At 40.0% G+C, this 27,684-nt stretch overlaps 1 protein-coding gene across 1 annotated transcript in view; it reads left to right on the forward strand.

The window, feature by feature from the left end:
• The window catches only part of LOC124589362 (unconventional myosin-XV), a 931,914-nt gene that overhangs the window by 736,999 nt on the left and 167,231 nt on the right, over nt 1-27,684 (forward strand). Inside the window, exon 48 of the mRNA XM_047131550.1 lies at nt 3,239-3,383. Within this exon, the coding sequence (XP_046987506.1) occupies nt 3,239-3,383 (145 nt within the window). The remainder of the gene's footprint in view (nt 1-3,238; nt 3,384-27,684) is intronic.

The raw sequence follows: 27,684 nt of genomic DNA on the forward strand, positions 1-27,684 counted from the left end.
AATGTAGACTTACTAACAACTGTTCTTCTCATGAACCATTCACAACTGAGCAAGGAAAATAGGAAGTGATAGTGGTACAAAGTTCCCTCTGCTGTATACAAGAAGAAAAAAATAAGAAATAAACAGAACAAAGAAAAGAATTGCCGTATTTACTCGAATCTAAGCCGCACTCGAATCTAAGCCGCACCTGAAAAATGAGACTCGAAATCAAGGGAAAAAAAATTTCCCGAATCTAAGCCGCACCTGAAATTTGAGACTCAAAATTCCAAGGGAGAGAAGAGTTTTAGGCCGCAGATCTAAATCGAAACAAAGTTTGTCCACTCTAATATGAGACACAATTTAGGTCGAATGAATGACTATACAGCTACAGTAGTTTGGTTTGAGTTTTAAACTTAGCAATTAAGCTTTACCATGTAGCCATTGCTATGCATTAGGTGCTCCGTCCATATTTATACGGGTACCATTCCTTTTTCACGTGCTGCGTCTGGTTTGAATTGATTGCTTATTTTTCTTTGATCTGGTAAGTGCTGTTCTCTTTGTTATAGATGTTTACGTCACTCTAAGCTGAAAATGCATTACTGTACTGTGTCACGCATTGTTTGTTGCATTCTGATAGTGAGTGTTTACGACTTGTCGCCGCTTGCGGCATGGCTTGCTTTTGTGCGCGCTACCGCCGCTTACAATAAAAAAAAAAAGAGGAATCGTCTCATTAGTGAAACAATGGCAAGAGACTGCTTGCCATTTGCTGTTACTTACACTGCTGCTTTCTTTGATAATGATTGACAAGAACCAAATAATAGACTACGTATGATAGAAGATGTTCTGAACGAGAGTTCAGCGAAAATTTTTCTCCGGTTGAAAATCTTTGCAGACGCCTCTGTAATACATTACATTCTGGACAGAAATTAGTCATCTTAGATTTTAAAATCTTGTCAATTGCCGTGCTTCATTTCTGACTGTATCACTATTAGGCATAAGAACAATACGAATATAAACATGACATATGTATATTATTCCGCGTTTGTCTCACTCGAGTTTTGTAGTTTATTAGGCAGACAGGATTTAAATGAGGTAGCAGCAAACACGAAAGAATACATGGCAAAATGTTTATATTCATACGGTATTATTCTTATGGTGAAAAGAATACTGCATGCGATTCACAATTCATAAAAGTTCTTATTAGGAACGATCTCTTGTCACAGGTAGGAAAAAATTCAGAACATAGAGTTGGCCATATTGACAAACATCCCAAACAATCTTGCCAGTCGGATTTTCGTAGTACGTTGAAATGCTGCTACATTCGAAGATGAACAATACGGAATTTGTATCTACTTCGTTGGATAATGTATGAAAATGCAGCGGTCAAAACTCGGGGCAGTGAAAAAAAGCTCGTCTTCCACACTACATAATTCGACAGCAGAAGTTAGTTGTGGCGGCACCTACCAACATTTTTCAGAACTTCCGCTTACTTTGCACTCGATTCTAAGCCGCAGGCGGGTTTTTGGATTACAAAAACCGGAAAAAAAGTGCGGCTTAGATTCGAGTAAATACGGTGAGTGTCAGTGGAGGAGCTAAGAGTGTGTGTGTGTGTGTGTGTTGTTGTTGTTGTTGTTGTTGTTCTCAACTACAGGCTGGCACAGTTGAAAGTAGCCTGGCTCCCCTTTGAATGAGAATGCAATATTTCGACTCCTGAAATAGAGTAAATAGCTACTGCAATTGACAATTTTATGCAATAATCAATTGTTAGCATTCTTCTGGCAGCATTTCTGTTTATTTCATCAGTGAAGTTAGATGTTTCTCTTTGCGGTCTGCAAAATGACTTTCTTGATAAGAGAAAGAATTGAAATTGTGGAAGCATTTGTGAAAACAGGTTGGATTGATACAAAACTTTTTGCGTCAAGTACTGGATTGAGGACTACCAGCAAAGAGAGCAATACAAAGTCTGTATAAAAATCGGTGCACCCGTGGATCGGTGCAAAATTTAAAACGACAAAGAATTCCTTCAGTTTGCACACCAGAAGTTATTGCAAATATTCGGTGAAGAATTATTCAGAGCCCAAACTCTACACATACATTGGACCAATAGGTGCATGTGAGTAGGAGGTGTTGCCAGCAGAAATTGAAAAGTCTTAATCTGAAGCCACATTCTGTGATGATTGTGCAGCAATTACAGGAGGATGGCAGTCAGAAACGTGTATATTATGGTATGTGGCTTTTGAATAACACCAACAACAGTTTGTTAGACCCTTTCCATTACACTGTGAATGATGATTTGTGGTCTCACCTTTCTGGGCATGTGAATTCACAGAACACAAGGTACTGGACAATGGAGAACCCTAACATTGTGTATCAACAACCACTCCATTATGAAAAAATTGGCCTTTGGTGCAGTGTAACAGGAACACACATCATTGAACCGATATTTTTTGACACTACTCTCAACACATTTGCATATGTTGAAATTTTTGATACATTTTGTGCTCAAATCACTGAATATGAAAGACAATACTGCTTCTTCCAGCAAGATAGGGCAACATATCACATATCTGAGGTATCCGTGGAAAGACTTCATGATGTTTTCACTGAGGAACAAACTGTCAGCAAACATTTATGGCCACCACTTTCACTGGATCTAAAAACATCTGATTCTTTTCCTGTGGGGACACTTGAAGAGCAAGGTCTGTGAAGCAAATCCACATGCAATACATGAGCTGAAAGACATCAGTCATGAAATTGCAGCCTTCGATATTCAAACTGTATGCAGGGTGTATCTGAATATGTTTAGATGTGCACAGCTGTGTATTGATGTTGTAGGGGGTCACTTTCAGCATCTTCTATAAATGTATTTTTCATTGTAAATAAATGGTAAGTCCATTTCAGCTCTCTGTTTCTGTAATTTCACTGCATTTCCTTTGCACTTACATGGGCTACTTTCATCTGCACCACCTGTATAATCACCACATAAGTTGAAATGTTTTCTTTAATCTCCAGTAGCTGTAATAGTCTGTGCTGAAACTAGCTATAATATTATGATACAATATGATATTGCAGTGCCTGTGTTGTTCAGAAGTACAGTGAAATGTTCCTTCAGACGTGCATCCATTATACAGCTGATGCTGCCCATATTCACAACTGGGAATACATTGCACGTATCTATAATATTGTGTCACTATTTTAATCTCTGGAAGTGTGATTTTGTGGCAGCCTGTGGCTTTATTTGGAATTTATCTTATCACAGCTTTGACGAGATTGCTGAAACATCTGTACCAAAGAGCAGTGCAATACAGCTGATTCTGACGTCAGGTGTACGTATCTTGTTATACACACACAGAGCCAACCAGATTCAGTCAATGATTGACAGGTACCAGCTGGATTATGATAAGGTAAGCTGCAACCTGTTTCTTTTTTTTATTATAGCTAACATTATTACTACCTCCAGCTGTAAAATTGGTGTAGCACAGCAAGGTGAGTACAACCACCCTTGGAGAATTTAAATGACTTTAAATATTCATGATGGTAGCTGAGATCTGTATTTGATGAAGAATTATGCATGCTGTGGCAATAGCTTTGGTTACAGTTGGAGTCAGCACCAATTTTTAAGAAGAAAGTAGTAACACAATTTAAAGTTAAGTTACATAAATTTTGTGAGGCTAAGTTTGGATAAGCTTGTTTATAAACAGCCATTTTTATGATAATGATATTATGAAAGGATAGCTGCTACTCACCATATAGAGGAGATGCTGAGTCGCAGATAGGCAGAACAAAACGACTGTCAGAAAGTGAGCATTTGGCCAGACTTCTGGTTTTGGCTGCCAGAAATTGTGGTTGTCTGTGTGTGTGTGTGTGTGTGTGTGTGTGTGTGTGTGTGTGTGTGTGTGTGTGTGTGTGTGCTGTCTATTTTCAATGAATGCCTTGTTGGCCAAAAGCTCACTTTCTGACAGTCTTTTGGTTGTGCCTATCTGCAACTCAGCATCTCTGCTATATGGCGAGTGGCAAGTATCTTTTTCATAGTATTGTTACATTCTATCCTGGAATTTCCATTGTTTGCTTCATTTTTATGATAAAGCACTCTCAATGTCGTGATCTGATGTTGTCACACTTCATATTACTGTAACAGCTGTAAAATATATTCATCTTTTGTTCACTATGAACTGCACATTGATGACAGTATATGCTCAATAGGATAATAGTCATTGATAACTGGAGATTAACAAACATAAGCAGGCAACTTAATGCAACCATGGACAACTTTTTGTCACAGTTCAAACCAGTGGTGGCTCAAGCAAAGTTTTACCAATGTGCTTCAATATTACAAAAAAGATTGGGTTCCACTATGTCTTTCAATGAACACAACTTAATACTGTTGTGACAATAGCTCTAACCTAATGCACTAAAATCAAGTATTTTTTTATACATTTACGATTTCTGCTATGTTTGTTTATTAATGCATTAATGTGTCCTAGGTCTTTCACTCCCCTCTACGCCACTCATCGCTCTTCTCGAATAACAAACACAAAGAGCAAAATAGTGTGTTACAAACGTCACACCCGTAGACTCAACTCTTTTCATAAATTTTCGTACTATATTTCCTCATATACTTGCTTTTTTTTACCACCATTTATAGCATTTTGCTTACAAGGTTTGTAATTGTAACTAAATTGAACATACTAATTTTAGACCTGTGAATTGACCAGTTTGAATGTATTTAAATTATACAATTAATTATCTAACATTGTGAGGACAAAAAGAAAATGTAGATAGCAGCTGGGGGAAATGCGAGCCAACAAATTGCCAGTCAATGCAAGTGACCACTGAGCCACAGCACCTATATAGCAAATGCCCCTCAAAAATCCCTCAACTCTATGCTTCCATAACACTTTACAAAGAAAAATACCATCCTGGTGCTGTGAGCAATATAGCACTTGTAGGGCCGGAAGGCATAATGACACATTAGGGCATGCACAGTGGAAACCAGACACTTGTGTCCCTTCTCTGAGTTGATTATAGCATGGCTGACCATAATTTTAGTACTCGACACTGGTTTCTGGTTATCATGGAAAGAGCACGAAAAAGCACGTTTTTCAAAAATTGTTCAAATGGCTCTAAGCACTATGGGACTTAACATCTGAGGTCATCAGTCCCCTAGACTTAGAACTACTTAAACCTAACTAACCTAAGGACATCACACACATTCATGCCCGAGGCAGGATTCGAACCTGCGACCGTAACAGGCGCGTGGTTCTGGACCGAAGCGCCTAGAACCGCTCAGCCACAGTGGCCGGCAGCATGTTTTTGTCCATTTTATTTGCATACCAGCACTCGCTCGAAGAGAAATGGTGTAATTTTATTGCATTTTCCAGCCCACATTCAAAGGGAAATGGCATAATTTTTATAAGATTTCCGGCTCATATTTGAGGAGAAATGGCACAATTTAAGTGTGATATTTACAGTGTGTTGTAGCACATTAGTACATGAATACTGACCACCTCTGGTTCAAACAATTTTGTATTGGTTTATATTTATGAACATGCTACTGCAAATCAGAAACACAGTAACATCAAAAGAATGGGAAGCAACTGATGTAAGAAAAGCCAGTGGTTGGTTGAAGTTTGCTGGAAAAGTCTGCGATGTTCAGTGAAGAAATTATTGTGAACATCTTGAGGAATTCTTGTGCAGCTGCATGATGTTGTTTTAAAAAAAAGATTCAAGTGGTATAATTGGAACACAGAATTACTTCTTATACAAAGATATTATGGTGTTTCACAAAATAGTGTGCATTTTGCTTTAAGTTTGACTTTTTATGTAACCTTCTCTTGTGTGTTGGCCACAATTGACTACTATGTTTAAAAAAAATTCTTCAAATAATTTTTTGTGTTATTTAAAGGGTACATATTTTGTATATCCAGTGTGAGCATAAAGCCATTTCTTCTTCATATTACCACACTTTTCCTTTGCTGACTATGTTTGATCAAAGAAGTAGTAATGTTACTTTTGTATGCAAAATTGTATAAGAATCACACAAGGATTGTTACTGCAGTTTCATTGTAATTATTGCAATACCTGCTGTGTACTGTCTGTAAACAACCACATTTGTTTACACTAAAATATCAGGTTTTTGAAGAAATATTTTACCCATTTGTAAACATGACCTTCAGGGTCACTGAACCATGACCCTGCAGCCACAGCTCTACTTTTGTAGTTTCACTTGGTCATGGGCAGTGGAGCGTGTGGCTTACTTTGCTGGTTTTCTGAGATTGCTTCTTCTCTTCATACTTTCTGCCTTATTCATTTAACAACAGACTGAAATATATGTAGCACATAAGTGACAGGAAAGTACTGTGAGAATATAATCTGGATGAGAAATCATAAATTTTATCACACTGTCAGAGCCCTTGCTTATTCCTGCTCATTGCTGCATTTTTGTTTTATCCTTTAGGTAAAGTGTGAAAGAATGAGTTTAAAAAAGTACAAATATAAGCAGTTATAAATTATTGCATGGGAAGTGTATGTGATTTAGGGAAATACTTGTGAAAAATATTTTGTCAGTTACTATGTTTCAGGCAACTCAAAAGGAGATAATCCAGATTTTTTGTTTTGAATTATTATGAATTATTATGAATTATTGTGACTGTTCAGATGGAAAGTTTCCTACAGATGTACAAGCCTATACACCTACACCACTCAGTGTTTCCTGTAATTTCTAAAGCTGTGCTATTTCTTCTTCACTGTCCACTGCCTTTGTGACTCATTCAAGAAAATGGAAGGATAACTTACCTTTTGAAGGAATCCAAAGTCTTTATAAGTTGAGATAATAAAAAAAGGAGGAGTAAATTCATTCTGGAAATGAAAGATTAGTTATTCCTGTCTCATTTAGCAATAACAATTTTTCAACTTCCTTTCTTCAGCATAATTATGAAGGTGATTATGACTTAAATCAGTACAACAGAACGGTGAAGAAACATTGCCAGTACAAAGGGTAACTATGTTCAGTAAAAATGCAAGGTTGCAGAGTGTGACAGGAGGATGTTACTACTTTCCAGAAGGTGTTGACATATTTAGTCTGTAAACAAGCTTTTGTGTTACTGAAATATGTTCCCTCTTCACTAGGTACAACAAAAGTGTTTTGAAACATAGTGTACTTTTACCCAGTGGCAAAGAATGTTGCTTTGAAGAGCTTGTAATCAGAACAGCTAAATCAGGCTGAGCAGTGTATAATATGACCTTGAGGAATGGTACACAATTGACAACTACCATTGTGTTTGCATTGTGGAGTGAAACAAGTGAGAAGAAACAACTTTCACAGCAGTTGGAAGGTTTTATTCTTGTTATGAAAGCTGAAAGTGGAGCTGGTCAGTGAGGCATGGCATGAGAAGACCTTCCACAGACAGTACTGATCTGTCTGTCTTGACTGTTGGTTTGAATCTCATCCAGTGACTGCAGGGACAGTAATAATGTTATCACCACAGTGTTTTCTCTGGCTTGTTGAACTTCCAGAATCTCCTCAGTTACCACCACCACTACCACCACCACCACCATTACCACCTCCTCCCATGGCACAACATTTGCAACAACATTGTCATGGACCAGTATTGTTAGCACCAGAAGTTGGACCTATCTCAGCAGTTATGTGTAATGCTTTGACTGTTTTGGAGGACTGGTATGAAGCAGTGCAATGTGCTAGGACTTTAGGACTTGTTCTGGATCTTTATCGGGCAGTAAGTGCAGGAATAAATCCATCTGACTGGTGCTCACAGGTAAAAGACATTACATTAAGTCTTCCAGTTTTCCCTCCCCTCCCAAACCAATTTAGTCGTTCAGCTTTTATTACTGTGTTGTTAATTTATTGTACTGGTTTGTATCAACAGTTTTGTTTGCTGCATAAAAGAGAGTTATTTCCAAAATTTAATTCTGTCATTCATAAGATATCTATAGTACAATACAGCTTTAGTGATACGGTGTATAGGGTAAAGAAGGTAGTAAGGGATCCTTTGAGATTTATGTGATAACACTGAATTCAGTGAAAACTGTTTGTTAACACACTGTTGCATACCTTTGCATCCTTAGTACAGGACAACTGGTCCATCAAATTTATACTGTCAGACCACTATTACTGCATTGTAGTGTTCTGAAATACTAAGAAGGAAATGTAAGTGACACTGAATGTATTAGTTGATCCTGGGGAGAGTTGAAGCAGGAGATTTGGATTTGAATCCCAGTGTTACAGATTATCAGTTTTCAGGGGAGATGTATTATGTACATGGATTTGTGGACACATTCTTTAATAACATGCTGTTTTAAGCACATCGGAGTTTGTTATGGTAGCAGGATTTCTATTGGAATCTCTCTCTCTCTCTCTCTCTCTCTCTCTCTCTCTCTCTCTCTGTGTCTGTCTGTCTGTCTATCTATCTATCTGCCTATATATCCATCTGTCTGTCTATCTCTAATAGGAAACAGGCTGACACAGTAATTGTTTGTCATTAAATGGGGTAGTATTGCAGGAAAAGATGATGTGAATATTTCAAGCGACTGGTAAATTAATAGCAAATCTTTAACAGTGTTGTAGTTCTCTCTGGTAATGTATTTTTTGTGACATAGATTAGTTATTGAAGAGAAAAGAACAAGAATTACTAGAAAATTGAAAAGAGGATATTTTGTTTTCTGTTTCATACAGAAATATAATTTGCAAAATATTTTATTTCTGTTATGACAGTATGGAAAGAACAGATCGCTACTCATCACTTAGAAGAGGCACTGAATCTCAGACAGGCACAATGAAAAAGAATGGTAAAATATTAAGCTTTTGGGCAGAGTCCTTTTTCCGACATAGAAAACGCACACCCATTCACACAGGCTCAACTTGTACACACATTCGCATTGTCTCCAGTCACTGAAGCCTGACTGTCACTCAGTGCCCGAAGACAGTGGCCATGTGTGTGTGAAATTGTGTGTGTATGTGTTTTATATTTCAGGAGAAAGACTTTGTCTGAAAGATTAAAATTTTACCACAGTTTTCTTCTTGTGCCTGTCTGCGACTCAACACCTCCTCTATGTGATGAGTAGCAGTCTAGCCTTTTCATGTTGTTTGTATTCAATATTGGATTTTTCCACTGTTTTGTTTCTGTTATGGGTATTAATTTGTGGAAATCAGGCTCTAGATAGGCATATAGTGCTAGCAGTGTAAACTCGTGTGGTGTCATTGGTTGGTAGTCCGATGTATGGGTCAGCATAGGGATGACAATTATGGGCAAGGCTGAAAACTATTGCCAGGACATAGCCTACATGTCTCGGATACCATCAGGCTGGCTGGCAGAGTTAATATCCACAGCCAAAAAGACAGTGTGTTCTGTACATGCCCATTTGAAACTGACAGGTAGTTTAATAAAATACAGAAGTAACTTAAAGGTGCCTTTGCATATGAGTGATTTATCTTAGGTGTTGTGTGGTAAAACTGAGGAAAGTATCAGTATTACTGAAAAATGTGAAACCTGTTTCTAAACTGAGAGAAGTATCAAAACTGGCGAAAAACATAAACATTGCGTTGTAAATATTTTAGAAATGAGATCATGTAACACCTCAAGCTACTGTTCAATTTATTATTTATTGTGCAGCTGGTCTCAGTCAAAGACCATTATACAGCACCTGTTGTAGACACATTACTTTTTTATATATTTATTTATATTTTTTTTATTGTAGTCATCAGATGATGGCTTTTGCAAATGTCATATTGTTACAAAGGTATAGTACCTTTCACATTTGTGAACAAAGATTTAATATGTGACATATTTAACAATAAAGGTTAATACATAATATATACAGCTTAAAATGTTTTCAGTGAAAACAGGCAATTATTTGCAAGAAAAGTGTTTAATTTTGTTTTAAGTGGATCCCCAGTATGTCCTCTTATTGATGCTGACAGATTGTCGTACCGCATTGAGCCACCGAGATAAAGACTATGGTCTGTTGCTTCTACCTTTTTTTGTAATAACTGTACTTATTTTTTGTGTTGTGATTACGTACATCATAACATTTGGTTGTGTCACTCTGACGGCTTACAAAAAAGGTGACAAGTACACACACATACACACACACACACACACACACAGTGAGATATTTATTTTTGGTTTGGACGTCACGGCAGGTTTCCCGGGATTTCAGATCATGTATCAGCATTACAGCTGTCTTTTGTAGCTCCAGTATTCTGTTCAAGTTTAATTCAGCAGAAGATGCCCACAGCTTTATCCTATAACTTATAAATGGGAAAATTCTCCAGCAGTGCAATTTTAGACATTTGGCTAAACAGGTACAATGCACTGCTTATTTTCCTGCAAACGTAGTTAAAATGATTTTCATTGCCATCCAAGTATATACCAAGGAATATCATTCCCTTTATGTGAAATTCCATAAATACATCTGTGGTATGAGTTGGCTGTTTTAACTCCAGTAGCTGTAATTTAATGATATTTACTTTTAGGCCTTGGTTACTAAAATATTTAGTCACCTCAGATATCCCGTGTGTTGCAAAATAGGTTATTCCTCCTCATTGTTACCATAAAATGGCACAGATGTGTCATCTGCATAAGTAATTATTTAGGAATTAGAAGGATGTATAACATCATTCACATACATAAGAAAAAGAAATAGTCCCAATATTGACTCCTGCTCCGCACCCTTCATTACTGTTTCAGTCATAGACTGGATGTTGGTATTTCTCACCCCATTTTGATTGTTTTAAATTTGTTTATTGTTTACAGTTTTTTAGGGAAGTAGTAGGAGTTCAAGAGTAAGATTCATACTGTAATCTTCATTTTCATATAGTTAACCTTACCTGTGTTTGCCACACAGAATATGATTAAAGGTGGTATATTAATATAATTGCATTGATACTACACATTCATTATTTCTTGAAGCTTCACTAAACTGATGCGAAAGCTTATATACATCACAACATCCTGATTGAGATGGTTCAGCTGGCAAGAGAAAAGACTTGCAGTGAGGAAGAGAGAGATCGAGTTTTACTTCTCATCATAGTTTCTCTTAATAACTTCATGTTGAGTCTAGGATGGTTTCTTTATATGGCTCACAACTGATTTCTTTCCCTTTCCTTGTATGACTGCAAAAGGACTATTTCTAATGATATCAAATGGACATTACACTGTAACTTTCCTTACATCACAACATCAGTCCAAAGATGTGTGTCATGGTTTTTATTGTTATTGTCTAGTTGGTTGTTTCTTCCCATATCCAATGCTCATAGTTGCTTATTTCTGGAATATTTACAGGACAGCTGCTGAGTGGCTACAAACACATTTCCATGAGTAATATATGTGGGAAACTCAGAAATTGGGGAGAACCTCCCGTGCCACAAACAGGAGGTGGGCTCTCTGAACATGATTTTGTAGGGTGTTGTTTATTTATTAGTATGTACTGCCAAGAAGGACCATATTCACTTCACACTGATGATGCATATGTCCTGTAAGGAAAGTAAGGCTAAACTGTGAACACTGTGCTTTTCGTTGTGTGGGTAACATTGTCTCTGGCTGTGACTGAACAATTGTACAACCAAACTGTGGGGGACTGAAGAAAGTTGTAAATGAAGACAAGGACTGCATTTGATAAACAGTGAATGTACAAACTATTCAAAAGAGAATCATCAGCCATTTGACATTCACTGCCGGCTAAAAGTGTCTCCCTTATCTTTTTCCATGCATTACTGTCTTGGATATGCACCCATGCTGCTCTCTTTGTTTTGTAATGCCACCTACCATCTTTGATTAGGTCGTTGTCTTAGTCTCTTGTTATCTTTTGATATCCATCAAAGAACTTCCTCGGGCTATCTATCATCTATTCATGTGGCTACCGTTCCTAATAATCATAATATCATATTGAGTACAGTCATACTTACGTCTTCCATTCAAGTCTATTCCTGGATTGTTTTGCTTGTTTTCCTGTATATACTAGTAATTCCTAACATCCATTACCCACAGAGCATCCCTCAGTTTTTTTATATAGTTTTTACGTTAAAAGTCAGTGTCTTCCTGCCAGTCAGAATTCTTAAAACACACTGACTGTAACTTTCCCATTTCACATGTATTAGAATATTTGCTATGAACACTCTGTGTAGTTTACCAAGACAATTCAGGCGGGTGTTCCTCTTCTGTTTTATTTCTTTAGCAGTCTATCCAGTCTTTGTTTAAATATAAAAATTCATCAATTGTTTTTATAATTTCATTGCTAAATTCAACTGTTTACTTTTATATGTACTGACATACATTATTTTCATCTTATTAAAATTGATTTTCAGTTGTACTTTCAGACTTACATATTAACTTCTTCTATTCATTGCTGAAGTTTAGCTGCACTGGGTGCAAACTGTATAATGTCATCAGCAAAATGATGGCGATTCAGATATGTTCCATTGCCACACATTCTTTTTTTGCTTTCCTACTTTAAAACTCTGTAAACTTCCAGCTTAGATCCATTGAGAATAGTTTTGGTATTATGAAATATCTTGGACTGGCTCCTCTTTCAATTTTGAATACATCACTTGTCATATACAGTCTAATGATAGCTGTTTGGAAGAGAATAATGAATAATTAAAACTGCTTTAATATATCATTTATTTTTCAGTCCCAGTTACACGTTGCACACTAGGTTTGATCTCCTTGGACTCTGTTCTTATCTATGTAATTGTGTCAGCAACTCATCATGTCTCCATCATTACAACGGAATGTGGTCCTTATACAGACATGACAGGTTGCTGACACAACTACATGACTTGAATATGATCCAGGGAGATCAAGACAAACCATACTGTAAAAAAATGTACAACTTAGATTGAAAAATAAACAGTATATTAAAGTTGTTTTAATTATCAATACAGTTGCTGTTCTTTCATGATGGATATATCAGCTATAGTGAATAGTAACTGTTATTGAAACATATGGTGCTTGATTACAAGAAATATTCATTGGGACATTTTTTGTTGCACATTACCAGTCTGAATTTGCGGAGGCAGTTACAGATCAACAGCCAGCAGGTACAGAGAAATCTTCTTATGGGGCAGCCACAACTGTACAAGTACATTTTGAAAAATGTAGAAACCACAGGACAGTTTGCTTCATCTACAATCTCTTATTGGGTACATGGCAGTTACAATTCTATCATCTGCTGTAAACTGCAATGATAAAAATATTCTGTTACATGTGAAAGGGAGGGGATCCTTAAGTTTGAAATATCAGATATGGAACTATGTGGCTAAAATTTCAGAAGTAAAATAAATTAAAAGAGAGAACATGATGTTACTTATAAATAAAATCACTTGATCATCTGAGGTCATCCTCACCCCAGTATTGTCACGGAACCAAAGGTTCCACGTCAAAAGAGTGAAAGGGACCTAAAAAATCTGAAAAAACAGACGTCACAACCAAACACCATCATCATCATCTTGGACAGTTTCCAGCCTCTGGCCAGGTCTGTATGGAACATAGGCCTCTCTGTCGTCTTCTATCTTGCCACCATCTCTCCATCTTCACCTTGGTCCAGTCTTCTCCTTTCTTCTGGATGCATTCCTCTACCCCTTTGAGCCATCTGTCTCTCGGTCTTCCTCGTGATCTCTTTCCTTCCAGTTTCATCTTGTGTATCCTCCTGGATATCCTCTTCTCCTCCATTCTCTTAATGTGTCCATACCATGTCAGCCTTGCTTTCTCTGTCTCCTCCTGTAATGGTTCCACCTTCATTAACTCTCTGATCCTCTCATTTCTTAATCTGTCTGTCTTTGTCACTCCAATACTGTTTCTCAAGAATTTCATCTCAAATGGCTCTGAGCACTATGGGACTTAACATCTATGGTCATCAGTCCCAATTTCATCTCACTAGCTTGTACTTTGCTTTTCTCTCTTCCTTTCATAACCCAGGTTTCTGATGCATATGTCAGGATCGGGACATAGTATGACCATTATATAGCCTTTTTACTGATTTAGGGTACATCCTTGCTTGATATCAGGCTTCTGACACTCTTCCGAAATACTTCTGCTTTTCTCCCCTGCTCATTTATTCTTCATGTTCCTGTATCAGGCTTCCTAGGTACTTGAAACTCTTCACTCTCCTCAATTGTTCCCCACCAATTGTTATTCCAGTTGTTCCTCTCTCCTTCTTTCTTGTGATAATGATCTCACTCTTATTTATACTAAATTTCATCCCATATTCTTGTACTGTTCGTTCCCATACGTCCAACTGCTCTTGTACTTGCTCCTTCTTATTCCCCCAAATCATCAGATCATCTGCAAACACCATAGCTTTCATCTTCCTTTCACCGATTACTTGTGATACTGTACTCATATCATTCATCACTACAATGAATAGTAATGGCGAAAGTGCACTTTCCTGCCTCAATTCAAGCTGATCTCTCTCCTCTTACTTTCACACAGCTCACACTTCCATGGTACATTTCCCTTATCCTCCAAATAATCTGTTTTGCTACTCCTCTTTTCTCCAGGTCTTTCCACACAACCACCAAAAGATCAAAATAATTAAACATGTAAAATGCAATAAAAATTGGGGAGGATCACATATTGCATAGAATTACTTATAAGAATTTTATAACAGCTGTTCCCCTCTGATGTGCGATGGGGAACACAAACAGGAAAACTATGTAACTGTAATTACTAGCTACGAGTGCTGAAGCCGCACACTTATGACTGGTATTTGCTATTACATATTTTCCTGTTTGTGTTCCCAGTCATGCATCATGGGGAACAGCTGTTGTGGAATTTTTGTAAGTCATCATCCTCTTCATTCCCCTCTATCCAACATTTGGTCGGGTTGGGGTATCAATGGTGCTTCGCCACTTTACTCAGTCTTTCCACCATTCTTCTTCCACAGTTTGGTTCCATAGCAAGTTTCTTCTCCTTAAACTCAACTTTATTGTATCAATCCATCTTGTTCTTGGTCTTCCTCTTGGCCTCTTGCCCTCAATCTTGAACTCCATCATTCTTCTTGGTATTCTTCCCTCTCCCATCCTCTTCATATGCCCAAACCATTTTAATGTATTCTTTTCAATTTTCTCAGTCAACTTCTCCACTCCAATTTCCTTCCTAACATGCTCATTATTCACTCTGTCTCTCCTCATCTTTCCTAGCATATTTTCATAAACCTCATTTCACTGGGTTGTATCCTAGTCTCCTCTCTTCCAGTCATAGTCCAAGTCTCTGAGCTGTAAAGTAGTATGGGTGTGAAGTAAGTCTTGTATAGCACCAGCTTGCCCCTCATTGGCACTTTCTTTCCCTACACCAAGCCCCTCACACACTGGTAAAATGTACTACTCTGTTGTATTCTTTCGCTAATTTCTGCCACCAAACAAGCATTCCCCATTAATACACTTCCCAAATATTTAAAGTTGTCCACTATTTCAATATCCCGTCCCTTAATATGAATTTGTCCCTTGCCCTCTCTATCCCCTCTGGTCACCACCATGGTCTTGCTTTTCAGTTTCATTCCATATTTCTCGACCTTATCATTTAGGATATCTATTTGTTTTTGTACCTTCTTACTGCTTGTTCCCCACATCACAATATCATCAGCAAATAGTAACAGCTTCATCTCCCTTCCTCCATGGGCTTCTTTCATCTCTTTGACTATTTCATCCATCACCATTATAAATAGTAGTGGTGATATCACACTTCCTTGTCTTAGTCCTGTAACATTCTTAAACCATTCAGTTCTTCCAACTGGTGTCTGCACACAACTAGAGCTTTTTTCATATATTGCCTGGATGACTTCAAGTGTTAGCTTTCCAACTCCCTTTCTCTTCAAGGCTGCCCATACCTTTTCCCTGGGAACACTGTCATATGCTTTAACTAGGTCGAGAAATGTCATCACCAGATCTTTCCCATACTCCCAATGGTTTTCCATCTACTGTCTCATTCTAAAGATTGCATCAACTGTTGATCTACCCTGTTTTCCATGAAATATGTGATTTCTCCCCCACTCCCTCCTCCCTCCCTCACACACACACACACACACACACACTCTTTTATTACATTTTACATGTTTTGTTATTTGGTATTTTGGTGTCCAGTTGTTTTGTCTATTTTTTCGGATTGTTTTAGGTCCCTTTTGCTCTTTTGACATGGGACCTTTGGTTCCATGACAACATTGGGGTAAGGATGACCACAGATGACTAAGTGATTTTATTTGTAAGTAACCCTGTTCTCTCTTTTAATTTGTTTCACTTTTGAAATTTTTCCACATAGTTGCTTATCTGATATTTCACACTTGAGGATCCCCTCCCTTTCAGAGCTAACAGAATATATTTATTATAGCAGTTTACACGAGATGATGAAACTGCAGCTGTTCCGAAACCATTCGTTTACCCAGTAAAAGATTGTGGATTAAGCAACTGTCCTGTGGTTTCAACATTTTTCAAAATAGCCGGCGGGTAATGCTTTTGTCACAACATTGATCAAAACTTTGTGATGATTATTTAGCTGCAGTAGGTGTTAATGTTACTGGGCACCTCCCCGAGTTTGATTTTCCTTCCTGTGGAGATAACTTGTTCCTGCAGATTGAGACACAGCGGTCTATATGGCATTTTTCCTACAGATGCATGGTACAATGAATGTACACAGCCATCAGGAGATAATTACAAAACATTGATTAATGAATCATTTCAAGGATAAAGAGAGATATTTTAAGGTAGGAAAGAAAAATATTGAAAGAGTTAAATTAATACAGGTGATATGTAATTTTTTAAGGTCTGTTGTACTTAAACACCAATTCGTAAAAGAATTGATTTCCTACAATAATGCAGCTTCAGATGTCTTATGAATTTACAAATGAATTCATTTGTTAAATATTTGACATCAAGCGTGTAGGGAACAAAAAGTTTAGAAAAGATTTGAAATTATGTTTAAAGTTTGTTAACAGTCACTAAGTGATCTCATTATCTGACACTGAATGAGCATAGTGTGGGTAATTTGCATACTGTTTTAAGCAAAAGCTAGTTTTTTATGCATCTCAATGTTTATAACATCACATCTGCTGAACTGTGACTCGTACAATATATAATTGTACAAGTACAGTCAGTGGTATATCTGGACACCGTCTGTGAAATGTAGTGAAAATACATTGTAGTAAATAAATAATAAATTACAAACATGTCAAATGGTGGAGCATTACTGCATGAACAGTGAAAATGTAGTAAGTTATAATATTATTTGCTTTCATAGTTTTTGGGGGGTATCAGTGAGAACAATTTTCGTAAACGTTACAAATTATGTAAGTTTGTTTGTAGTTGCTAAGTGCTCTCATTGCCATATACTCGATTAATATACCCTGTGTAATTTGCGTGTCATGACGTAATGCTGCATCAAGCCACAATTTCTAACTGTAACACTGGACTTCTTGTGTTAAAACCTCAACATAAGATCATTAATAAAAAGCAAAGTGGTGTATGTGCAAAGGTAAAATGGAGAATTGTTCGCGTTTGGCTGAATTGTAAGAGTACCAATAATTTTAACCCAGGACAGTGATACCACTAGTAACAGTATAAGCACAAATACCTCTTTTTGTTTTAAGATGAGATATTAGTCGCCAATCGAATGTTCAAGTACGTGCAGTGCAGGAAGCGTACTAAGCATAGTATGAAATAATGTGGTTGTTAGGGATGAGGGGAAGAGGATAAAGGAGAGTTACGGAAGCCTAGCAGCTGAATCTGCCGGGTAGTTGAGTTCACTGGACGAGTCACGCACCCGCTTCCTTATTTCCTGCCTGCGGCGGCAGACAACCAGGAAGGAAGGGGAGAGGAGCAAGGGAAAGTAGAACTGGATCAAATGGATTCCGCGGCGCCGCGCGCTATGCATGAACAAGCAATTTTCTCTTTTATTGCACAGCTCCACTCTTCCCCTTCTCCTCGCAACGCCCTCTTGTTCACTCGCACGCACATTGTACCGAGCCCTTCATCACTCTCGCTTTCCTGGATAGCAAAGCTGAGGTCGTTGGCGCCGCGGCCCCATTCGACCGGCACAATTGTCAACAACAGGTGGCGCGCTGGGAATGTGCATAGCTAAATGCAGCCAACGGCTGACTGCCTGCTGCCGCCACCTGGAAGCAGCAACAGTACACAGTCTCATAGGGGAACTGCCGGACAAGCTTGTTTCTGCATGCCTGCCATGTGGATTAGTTTGGCCAACGGCGTTCGCGACCATCCTACAGTCGAAAAATGGGCGTCCACCACAATCTTGCACATGCACAAGGACAAGGACAAGACTGTACTCAACTAGCACGCGAACAACACGAGTGAACGATTAAATAGCCTACAATTAGGCCCCCTGTATGGCATGCAGACTGGCCAGTACACTCACACTACGTTTACATGCGACAACTTCTGGAAGACGAAATCGAATTTCGGAAACTGCTTTTCGCTTTCGTATTTGCATGTTCAAGCCCAAACCCTGAAGCGGTATTGCTAGACCGGTAAAATACCTACTTTCCGATCGTCTGTTGTTTTACACAAACTGCGTCTGGAGATCAGTTGTTCTGGTTTCTGATTTAGTCAGCACAATGACTGTCTCTGTTCAATGAAATACGCTTTGTGCTCAGTTTGATATTTCTATTTCTCTTTCACTGCACAAAAATTCACTCCGTCGAAATTAGCCGAAAATTTTTAAAAACAAGACTAACCTGACAACACAGGCACATTAAAAAAAAAAAAAAAAAAAAAACGGTTGTGCGTGGACATGGGAGCGAAAATCGATTATGGAAATAGAAACAGGGTAGTTAGAACCGCCTGTCCAGACTCGGTATTGCAGTGTTTTCAACTTCACGTTATCAACCAAAGCCTTACTTTTAAACCGGCTTACAAAATTCGGTTTTGGGAGCCCCATGTAAACATAGTGGCACATTCGTTGAAGGATTTGTCTTCCTTTCGACATTTTATACCGAAAAGGAAGACAGTTAAACATCCTGTCAATGACGAGGTCATTAGATACAAAGCATAAGCTGGAAGTGGATAAGGAGATTAGCCCTGTTTCTCTTGAAGGACTGATCCCAGTATTTGCAATAAGGGATTTAGGGAAACCGCGGAATAACTAAATCTGCACGGGTAGTCGGGGGGGGGGGGGGGTCGAACCACCGTCCTCCAGATAGTTAATCCAGTGTTCTACTGTTAAGCTGTCTCACTAGGCGGTTTACGTGAAAAGTATAATACAAAGCTATAGTCTAGTCGATGGTTCAGTCACTCGTTTGTCGTGTAGAATGTCAGGAAAGCTGAGATAAATTTTAATTGAGAGATGGGGAAATATAGTAGACCGTTATAAGCGAACTTTACCTATTCTGTACTTGACGTCTACGGTATCTGATGTATGCCAAATCATTGTGCAAAACGGTTGAAGGAAAAATATTAAGATTTCTGAATATTATGGGAAAAGGGAGACGGAAGCAACGAACCAGATATGTACAGTTGGAACTCTTAGTGCGAAAATCACTAGCAAAAACAAGATTTTTTAAAGCTAGCATATCTCCCAGCCACATAAACAAACGTATCAATTCAGTATTAGTTTGCAGAAAGCCGACACATGAGATGGATACTCACAATAATTTCAAGCCTTTTGTCGTGGAGGCTCACCTTCGCCGCGTTAACGTCCAGGCGGCATGGCATTCAAACGAGTGGAACAGCAGCAGAAAAATTCTCACAGTCGGTGCATTTTTAGTCCGTAATTTCTTGTCAGACTTGCAAAGTTATACCACCGACTCTGCCACACACAGATTTGCTCTTCTGGCGCAAAAAAGTCTTAGTTCTGTTTAAAACATTTAATGCTTGCGTCTCGGGAGAATGCTTTGGTTTTTGTACATAGTCTCAGAGCCCCGTTATCTTGGTGAAAAGAGATAGCACGTATCTTAAACGAATCAAAAGCTTTTTTTCCTTTTGAGCAAGATTTGTACAGCCATCAACCTATAAGGGGCAGTGAAATGAAAACGAGACATATAGGAAAAAAGTAAGTAAACTGTTTATTATTTGAAAAGTAATCGCCGCTGCTGTTAATACATTTATCCCACTGTGAGACAAGATGGCTAATTTCCCATCGAAACTTCTGCAGCGTAGTCGAAACAACTTTGACAACACGTATACCGGTCCACATTCGTGGTAGTTGATTTGCTCGGACAAGTAGATGCACTCCTGGGTGCAATCATGATTTCTAGACAACTGTAAAGATTTTTTCATGAAGACAATCAACATAAAATTACAGTAGAATCATAAAGCTAACTACTCTTCTGACAAAATGGTACATAAAAGACGACATGTTCTCAAGTATTTCAAGCGCAGCAATGCGATTAGACATGTCGAGAAACAGCATCCGATGGCGAAAAAACGTTGTTGTAGACGACTTGTAACGCAGTGTCTGTTCAAGCAGCCAATAAAGATATGTTTGACGTCCACATCTTTACCGCAGTAGTACATAGTGGATGCGACCAGATCGATACGTCGTAGTGTTTCGTATAACAGCCTTGGTGTCTAGTCTTCTTGAGTCGTCTGGAGCGTCGATGTGTCTCGTGCCAGAAGTTGGTAATCAGCACCGAGTTGACTTTGGCGTAATCGTTGCCTTTGTATCTGGAGGTCTCTTGTCATTCTGTGTTCCTATTGTCTCTGATTATTAAGCTGACAGCGTTAACAAGATATAGCTGGAAATTCCACGTGTCCCCTCCTTCCGACGTAAGCGTCTGCTTTTCTTAGTTTGTCTACTGTTTCATTTTCAGCAATGACACGGTGTGCTTTTACTTAGCACGCGGTAACATCCTGACAGCTAATTACGAACCGCAATATCATACTCATGGTTTCATATGTCATTGGATGGTCGGGACGTCCGCTTTGCGGTTGCCGTAGCAGTTCGAACACTCGTCTTAGGATAACGAACTTATAGGTGTGTTGTTTTGGGGAAGGAGACCAGACAGCGTGGTCATCGGTCTCATCGGATTAGGGAAGGATGGGGAAGGAAGTCGGCCGTGCCCTTTCAGAGGAACCATCCCGGCATTTGCCTGGAGTGATTTAGGGAAATCACGGAAAACCTAAATCAGGATGGCCGGACGCGGGATTGAACCGTCGTCCTCCCGAATGCGAGTCCAGTGTCTAACCACTGCGCCACCTCGCTCGGTAACGAACTTATAGCCCACGTACTTCTGGACGTGTTGGAGCATTAGCCAAGAGCTCGACTGTCGTAATCGTCAGTTCCTTAGGTAGTTTGAGTTCCCATCCAATACGGCAGCTGCTTTCACAGTAAGAGGAACAACATCCAGCTTCATTCTTCGAAGCAGAGGTACTCTTTCAAAACGCATTTGAATAATCAAAGTAATTAGTACGGATTCCTCTTGGCGTATTTTTCAATTGTTTTTGTTTACTGTAATTTTGATTCTTACTGCGAGGTTAATGCCACAGATACGTTGAACAGTTACTGTTGGTGGCAGCGGCTACCGACTGTGTATTTTCCATAGTCAACTCTGTAATTCACCCGTTTCTCATTTGTAGAACTTGGAGGACAACCTTTCTGGATACCTATCAACAGCGTGTCTCAGCACTATGCTTCGGCAGCGATTGACGGTCTGTCGTAACGCACGGCTGCTGTTTGCTGTCGTGTGCGAATATAGTGGCCGAGGGCACCGTCGATACTGCTAGAAAGCTGCCGCAAACAAAAAACATGGTAGCCCCGCAGCTGAGTAGCCTGTAATGAGCCGCCTTCTTACGCAAACTTTCCCCCGCAGTTACGTGAACGCCATTATATTTAAGGCGATCTCAAGCGAGACCGAGAAAAGTGGGAAATGGCCTGTTTGCTGCTATCCGGGAAATGTGTCGCCGAGAGTGTCGAGTCGTTTAGTGGCCACAGAACAGAGAAAAGTGGTCCTGTCCGCTATGGAAGCTACCCAGTCCACTTCGTTAGAAACGGAATGCGACTTTCTCCACCCCCCAGCCCCCGTTACACATCGACACGGCGACGGCGTTCCTGCGTACCGATCGAGGTGGGATAGCGTTGGTGTAGTGTTGTGATCTTCGTCTTTCCAGTTTCACATGTCCATTTATTGAAATTTTTGAAAACAGAAACATTACCGAATGGGAAGGTAACTCATTCCTTCCTCGAATTTTGTCATACGTGGAGAAGGTGTCTGTAGCAACCATCAGAGTGTCCACATTTTAAAAATTCGCTATTTCACAGCACTGATGGAAGACAGAAACATCTGCAAAGAAAGTGTTTTTATTCTGTATCTGGTTGTATGGTTCTCGACTTGGCCGATCTGCCAAGGATTAGTGAGATCTCAGCAGCTACGTCTGCATAGAGTTATCGACCAATATATGTTTTTTCAGCAAGGCCACAGTCCATCTCCTAGCCATTCCTATACTTCTGAATTATTTTCCCATCTCTGGTGACCGCAACATCGATTAGAAATTACATTCCTATCGAAGTGTGACTGTGCAAGTACTCCCTCGGGACAATCAGAGAGATGTCCGCCAATCATTTCATTTATAACAAAAAACATCTTCTCTGTTGCAGCATTTGGTAAATCGTCCATAATATCCTGCACATATTGTGTAGATAATTGTTAGTACTTTGAAAGTACGTCTCTTTCAGAACTACCGAGTGATATGGCGTAGTGTCTCAAGTACTGGACTTGTATTCCTGAGGATCAGGGTTCATATGTCCTCCGGAAATTCTTATTTATGTAACCCCCAACCCCTGTCGTGTAATCCCCCATCATTCTTCTTTTAAAATTTAAAATATTTTCCCTCTTTTGTGACCTAATCATCGACGAGGCATTAACTTCTAACCTTCCTTCATCTTCATGCCTTAGCTCCCGCTTCTGGTACTTTCGATGTGCTGGCTGGATTGCGGGTTTCGCGTTGTGTTTGCGGTGTCTGCAGCTACGTCAGTATAAAGATAATAAGATTTTCTACTATTTTATTTTTCTCTACGTCGCCAGCTGTTATATAATATCGTCCAGACGTCTAGTTCAGTCTCGCCGGATTTTAGGCAAATAGAACATGTTGCCTTTTGTGTTAAACGTTGAGGGGACATGTGCTCCAACACATTTTGCAGGTCGTTTCTTGTCATCACTCATTCGGCACAAGAAACGTCCGCGAGCACGTACCTCCGTGCATACCGATCGCACCAAGAGCCTCGTCTTTTTCTCTGTCTGCAACATTTAAAGATTCTTCTTTTTGTTAGAGAGCAAATGGTGAATAAAGCATTACATCATTTGTTCATTATTGCAGATTGAACTGAGATTTGCGACTGTACCTAGAGATTTGACTGTGGTTTGGGATCACTGTACGCGTGCCCGAGGACAACGGAAAGGCCTATGCGCTTTAGAAGAAAACAGAAGCCTGTAACATGACACTCTGTAATGCCGAAAAGACTTTTGTATGAAAGCCTTAACATCTCATGATCAACTAGATGAGTACATGTCAGTCAGTTTCTGCTTCATAACTCCTTATTTACGGAATGATGTGGAACAATCTGCTTCGCAAACATTCGTTTAGGCACTTGAGGATGACAGTGTGGTGAAGCAACTAACTAAGATCTTAAGTTTAGCGAGGAAAAAAAGACTGATGACTTTATTCGTTTAGACAAAGCTTTGCCGGCACGAAGGGCAAACTGTAGGAATCATCCGGGCACTAAAAACGAGTTGAACTATGGATGTTTCGAGTTGCTAGCTTTGTACTTGGCCAACTGAGTCGCCGGGCGTAAAACAGTAACGAAAATAGAGCCGTTGTCAGCGATAGCGTGCAAGTTTTGAAAACTTCTAACTGTTTTCTCACCAAGAAATGGCGTACGGTGTGTACCCTTGAGAGTATAAGCCTGCACAGATAGCGGAACAAAAATCGTTTAATGCCAATGTCGATAGTCGCGGTGAAGTAGAAGAGAGACTGTAGTTTTTGCTTTGGTCACCGCTCTGTTGTGTTTCAACATAGTCGGAAAACATTGCAGCCGTCATACGCAGTGACTGCAACACGCCACAGAGAACTAGCGCTCGTTCTCCTTTCGAAGCCGCTGAATCAGCCCTAGTTGCAGCAGCTTTAGAACCTAGCCATCACCTACTCGTAGGAGGTGCTTCAAGCAGGTGAACACTCCTGCAAGCAAGGCAGAAGTAGGCTTCACGGCGTACGTCGACGGAAGGGCAAAACAGACATAGGACTCGGCAACTCAACGAAGAAATTACAAAAGATCAGAACTGGGTAAACGTTAACTGAAATAATTTGTCACTCACAAATATTTTAGATCTTCGTTACCTACTGTGAGTGACAGTGTGGCAGTTTCTGTTGTAACTGCAAAGCTACTATTTTGTAGGTGGGTTGCACGTAGATTCCTCGGAAATTTTATATTATCACGCAACGACTGCAGGGTGCACAGTACATGTCATTCGGAAGAGAAACTATTTTAAAAAAAGAATAAAATAAAAGTCTTCTCAAAGGTGTTATGTGGTCTAACAGTCAAATCTTGTCGTGTTATCAGTTGGCATTCATCTCCGATCCTCGATCGACTGTTATTTGACTGGGTACGAGTGGCTGCCCCTCCATTACTGATGGCGCCTCCAGACTGAAACTGGTAGGCAGCACCTCAGGGAGGGGCCCAGCAAAGCTCAAAGATTTCAACCAAAATCTTGCCATATTTCTCCAACCTTTGCACCGTAGGCAGTAGTATTCGCTTTTCGAGTGTTCTTCGTCACGCGGAGAAGCCGGTAGCTTTATATGTCGTGACGTTGTTGAGGTCATCAGTCCGAAGACAGGTTTGATGCAGCTCTCCGCACTGGTCTGTCCATCCAATGCAATTCTCTTCATCTCTGAGTAACTATTACAACCTCCTTCCAGTTGAACCTTCTTGCGGAAGTCTAGCTTGTTCTCGTGCTGCAATTTTTGCCTCTTCACCCATTCCCTTCTTAACCAAACTAACCATGCTTTGATCTTTCAGAATGCCTCCTATCAACCTATCCCTTCTTACGGTCTAGTATTGTCATAACTTTATTTTTTCCCCGGCTCGATGCAGTACCTCGTCTTAAGTTACTGTATTCAATATTCAACATTAACCTTCAGTGCGACATTTCAGAACTAGTCTGCTCTTGTCTGTACAACTCTTCATCCTCGTTTCACTTCTATATAAGGCTACACCCCGGGCAAATACTTTCAGAAGTAATTCCTACATACATACAAAGTTGCGTTCAGTTCTCACATGCTCGCCATATAGTAAGTAGAGCGTATCACTTGGAACAAACTTTTGCATTTCTAATGCCGGTAGAACATTTCACGAAACAAGAAGAGTAGTCACTATTCAAAACCAATAGTGTCACCTTAGATACTGTTTCTTTATTATGAATTTCTGTGTTTGCGTAAGTGTTAGATGCCTTCGTCTGCCTAGTTTATGGGACTACCTGATATTCTATACATCAGTTTATCTTTCACGCAAGTCAAGTAGCAGGCTAGTGTGATGTTTGTGATGTATTAAATTTTTTGGCTGAACGATTTGTCCTCTAACCTAGATGGCAGGAAAACAGCCTTATTAAGGTGCATTAGTTGCTTTCGAACTCTTGGAAACTGAACAGCTCTTACAAACATGTACATGCATATTCCGCAAACCATCGTATGGTGTATGGCGGAGGGTACCCTGTACCACTATTATTCATTTCCTTTCCTGTTCCACTCGCAAACAGAGCGAGGGAAAACCGACTGCCTATGCCTGCGTTCGAGCCCAAATTTCTCTTAACTTCGTGGTCCTTACACGAAATGTGGGTAGAATCGTTCTGCAGTCAACCTCAAATGCCGGTTCTCAAAATTTGCTAAATAGTCTTTCGCGAAAAGAACGCCATCTTCCCTCCAGGGATTGTCGCTTGAGTTCACGAAAAAACTCCGTAATACTGACGCGTTTATCGAACCTACCGGAAACAAATCTAGCAGTCTGTCCCTGAATTGCTTCGATGTCTTCCTTCAGTCCATCTACATCTACATCTACATTTATACTCCGCAAGCCACCCAACGGTGTGTGGCGGAGGGCACTTTACGTGCCACGGTCATTACCTCCCTTTTCTGTTCCAGTCGCGTATGGTTCGCGGGAAGAACGACTGTCTGAAAGCCTCCGTACGCGCTCGAATCTCTCTAATTTTACATTCGTGATCTCCTCGGGAGGTATAAGTAGGGGGAAGCAATATATTCATCCAGAAACGCATCCTCTCGAACCTGGCGAGCAAGCTACACCGCGATGCAGAGCGCCTCTCTTGCACCATCCTGGTGGGTATCGCAAATACTCGAGCGGTAGACAAGAATGGGTCGCACCAGTGTTCTGCACGCTTCAACCAGCGCACCACTGTTGCTTTATTCGAACATTAACAAATTGTTTTTTCTACTCACCTGCATTAACTTACATTTTTCTACATTTAGAGCAAATTTCCATTCATCACATGAACTAGAAATTTTGCAAGTCATATTCTCATACAGTGGCTCAACGACGACACCTTTGCGTACACCACAGTGTCACTAGTAGACAGCCGCAGATTGCTGCTCACCCTGTCCGTCATTCTCTGAATGAGAACGCGGTGTCCTAATCCAATGCAATATATACATTTACATCTATACATACATTCTGTTCGGACCACCATACGGTGCATGAAGAAGGGTACCGTGTACTCGAGGGAAAAAGGTCTGTCTGTATGCTTCTTTACGAGCCCTGATTTTTCTTGTCTCCGCGATACTGACGCGAGATATACGTTGGTGGGAGTAAAATAGTTCTGCAGTTTGACTCAAATGCCGATTCTCTAAATTTTGTCAATAGTGTTTCGCGGAAAGAACGTCATCGTACCTCCAGGGATTCCCATTTTAATTCACATTACATTTCCGTGATATTGATCGAACTCACCGGTGATAAATCTGGTACCATGTCTCTGAATCGCTTAGATGTCTTCCTTTAATCCGATCTTGGGGGGGATTACAAACAGTCGAGCGGTGCTCAAGAACGGATCGCACAGGTGTTCTGTTCCCGGTCTCCTTAAGAGATGAGCTACACTTAACTAGAACTCTCCTGAGGAACCGACATCGAGCATTCGTCTTCCTTACAAAAATGGTTCAAATGGCTCTGACCACTATGGGCCTTAACTTCTATGGTCATCAGTCCCCTAGAACTTAGAACTACTTAAACCTAACTAACCTAAGGACATCACACACATCCATGCCCGAAGCGGGATTCGAACCTGCAACCGTAGCGGTCGGGCGTTCCAGACTGTAGCGCCTAGAACCGCTCGGCCACCCCGGCCGGCCGTCTTCCCTACAGCAGACCTTACGGACTGGTTCCATTTCATGTCGCTTGAATCGCTGGCGTCGCAAAATGAATCATGAATAGTACCACGAACTGAACGGAAAGTCCGCCCCCGTAAGGGCTTGGGTACGCGTGATATCGCTTTTGAGTCTCCGGTAAAAGAAAAAAAAATGAACAAAATGGAAATTCTGTTTGTTGTTTATTTGCACAGGGAACAGGAGTGGTCCAGCAAAGGTGGTTTCTTTTTAACACCCGCTCGTCGTGTAAGAAAGCCCGTAAAAGCGCTGTGTCGTGCCGCACTGCGTGCCTGTTAACAGCAGATACCGGCCGCCCCTGTTCCACGTCCGGTAGCACGTCTGAGCTCCGGCGTGTTTCTCGGGCTCGCGGTCCCGGATGCACGCGA

This window comes from Schistocerca americana, chromosome 2 (assembly GCF_021461395.2).
Source record: "Schistocerca americana isolate TAMUIC-IGC-003095 chromosome 2, iqSchAmer2.1, whole genome shotgun sequence".
In the NCBI taxonomy this organism is placed as follows: domain Eukaryota; kingdom Metazoa; phylum Arthropoda; class Insecta; order Orthoptera; family Acrididae; genus Schistocerca; species Schistocerca americana.